General features: G+C 50.1%; 1 protein-coding gene across 1 annotated transcript; it reads left to right on the top strand.

Moving 5' to 3' along the window:
- The first annotated feature begins 448 nt into the window (after positions 1-448).
- LOC123395546 lies at positions 449-1,402 on the top strand. Its single transcript, XM_045090558.1, has one exon. The coding sequence runs from the start codon at positions 825-827 to the stop codon at positions 1,170-1,172; it is 348 nt and encodes a 115-aa protein (XP_044946493.1). The 5' UTR covers positions 449-824; the 3' UTR covers positions 1,173-1,402.
- Positions 1,403-2,637: the final 1,235 nt, after the last annotated feature.

Genomic DNA, 2,637 nt, shown 5'->3' with positions numbered 1-2,637 from the left:
CTTGCCAATGTTTGCTTTGATCAGTGCAAGTTGTACCCGTTCGCTTGTTGTATTCAAAAGGAAATGTGGCATCTGATAGGCCATCAATACATTGCTTGTAATGAAACGTCTCAGCACAAAAGCACTTTGGTTCTTTGAAATAACCTCCGAAAGTACCAGCTTTACTATGTTCACATGCACGTTTCACATTAATTTAATAACTTATACTCCCTCCGTCCCAAAATAACTGTCTTAACTTTATACTAGCTCTAGTATAAAATTGTATTAAGCTTAAGACACTTATTTTGGGACGAAGGGAGTACGTATAACACGTTGCATCAGTGCCATGGTTGGCACCTCCCTATCTCTGCCACAACGTTGCATATGATAATTGGCCTCAGATCCTTTATTCCCCTTGGGTTCTCTGACCTTAGGGATCAAGACGATAGAGATACTTTCTTTCTAGCCGAACAGAAGCATTATTCCGCATGAAGAAAGAACAAAACGAGGAAACACAAAACAAAACAAAAAAACTCTCTAGCACTTATTGCACTTATTGGGCCGGCCAAGCAGCGCTAGAGTTGCCGGGTCGTTATTTTTGCCGTAGGCCGTAAAGCCCTACAAGACGTCGTGTTATTGCGTACGTGGCGCCCGATTACTCGTCCGGCGCCGACACGAGCCCACGTTCCCCTCTCCTCTATATCTACCAGTCACGCATCGGGGCGGCCGCGGAGCAACCACTTCTTCGCCAAGCAAACAAGGAAGATCCATCCCCTCAAGAAATATCTCCGCATCCTCCAATTCCATTGGCATAGGGATTCTGGCAAGTTGATTTCAGTTTTAGCATGGAGAGGTTCGCCGCTATGGTCGCCGGCCGCCGCGCCGCTCCTGCTGCGAAGCCCGCTTCCGCCGCCGAGGAGGGGGGCGAGGAGTACCTGCGGATCCAGCTGGAGGAGATCGTCATCGTCAAGGACGACGCCTACGACGCGCTCGCCGCCGCCACGGCCGCCGCGCAGTCCCGCGCCAACGGCAACGGCCAATGCGGCGGCGGCGCCACCCCCACGGGCACCGCGTCCACTTCCATGGAGAACTGCGCGAGGGCGGCCGCGGCAGCGCGTGGCGGGAGCTCGACGAGGCCTGCCGCCGCGCAGGGCGCGTGGACAGCGGCGGCGAGGGGCGTTGGCTTCGACTAGACGTCGACCACCCCGACGCGCTCGTTTCCGATCGGTGGGTGGGTGATTATCTGTACGTGTCCTTGTTCCTATCCAGCATCGAACTCGGGTTGGTGAACTCCGGTGTAGGTTTTTTTCTTCTTGATGATTCTTCGTTGGTGTGGTTGGTGGAGAGGTGATCGGTTGTAGCTTGGATCGTCAAATCGGTTCTGTCGTTGATCCTGTTGCTATATAGTATGCCACTTTATCTAGATTTGGTTTTTGCGGCGAGATCTGTTGAACGCATCAAATACTAGTAGTTCCAAGTTCGTGTTATCATCAATTCATCAAGGAAATTAAGCTTAGATCGATCATTAATTAACTAATCGGTGATTGAGTCATAGAGAGATCACTTCCAACCTTCCATGTATACCATCCATGTACTTCCTCCGTTTCTAAATATAAGTCTTTTAAGCGATTTCACTAAAGGTCTACATACGGAGCAAAATGATTGAATCTATACTCTAAAGTATGTCTATATACACTCCGTATGTAGTCCACTATCTCTACAAAGACTTATAGTATTTAGGAACGAAGGGAGTAGTCATGTTCAGTTTTCTACAAGAGCTTCGACCCCTGCACAACATAACGCAGGATTGTGTTTGGGTGGTGGCCTGTTGTTATCGCGTCCTTGTTCGACCGCCAATCCTAGGGGCCTTGCCCCTCCTAGGCAAATGAAAAGTCAGCACATGTTTGGTGTAAGCACATGTGTAATGCTTACTTGATGTGGTGAAAGCACATGTGTAATGCTTACTTGATGTCTAGTCTAAAAAATTAAGCTGAAAATTAATCAACATGTGTTCTTGGTTTCGGGACCTAGGGTACGTGGGGCCCACAGGCATCGCCTCACCTTGGATCTAAAAAAATATTTTACAAATTATTATGCAATTTTTTCAACGTATGCAATTTTGGCGATCGAAAGCAAACTTCAATCTTTAGCCTTCTTTTGGTACTCCATGGAAGAGGGGAATCGTCGTCTTTTCATCTACATTGACCCCTCAAACGTGGCTTAAACGTCTAGGCTGACCGACACCTCTCTTAAACGCGGCCTGGCGATGGGGTCTCACACAGACTTGCCCGGAAATCTGACGGTTCGACGGACGCATTGACCGTCGTCGTGGTGTGAACGTCGTGTGATGACGTTTCGGCTTGTCGTCCGAGGTCATAGCCGGCTATTTAAGCTGGTCGGCGTCCCCCCAGCCCTAGCACATCCACATCCTCCCTCGCCACTCAAGCATGTTCGCCTCCTCTCCCATGCTCTCCACCGTTAGTATGGTCTGTTGTACGATCACCACATATGTTATGCTGATGCCGGAGCGTCGGATGCAGTCGAGGCGGAGATCTAGGCTCGACGTGCCGCCTGCATCGCTACGGGTCTACCACCGGACTCGTCGGAGCTAGAGAAAGAGGAGGAGGCGGAGAAGCCGAAGGAGGAGCCGTCGGAGCC

Source organism: Hordeum vulgare, chromosome 5H (assembly GCF_904849725.1).
Source record: "Hordeum vulgare subsp. vulgare chromosome 5H, MorexV3_pseudomolecules_assembly, whole genome shotgun sequence".
Taxonomy (NCBI): domain Eukaryota; kingdom Viridiplantae; phylum Streptophyta; class Magnoliopsida; order Poales; family Poaceae; genus Hordeum; species Hordeum vulgare.
The sequence above is the reverse complement of the archived record's forward strand: the minus strand, read 5'-3'. Positions and strand labels throughout refer to the sequence as shown.

Bases quoted from the DNA above. Each gene is read 5' to 3' on its own strand.
- LOC123395546 (XM_045090558.1), top strand. From the start codon at position 825: ATGGAGAGGTTCGCCGCTATGGTCGCCGGCCGCCGCGCCGCTCCTGCT.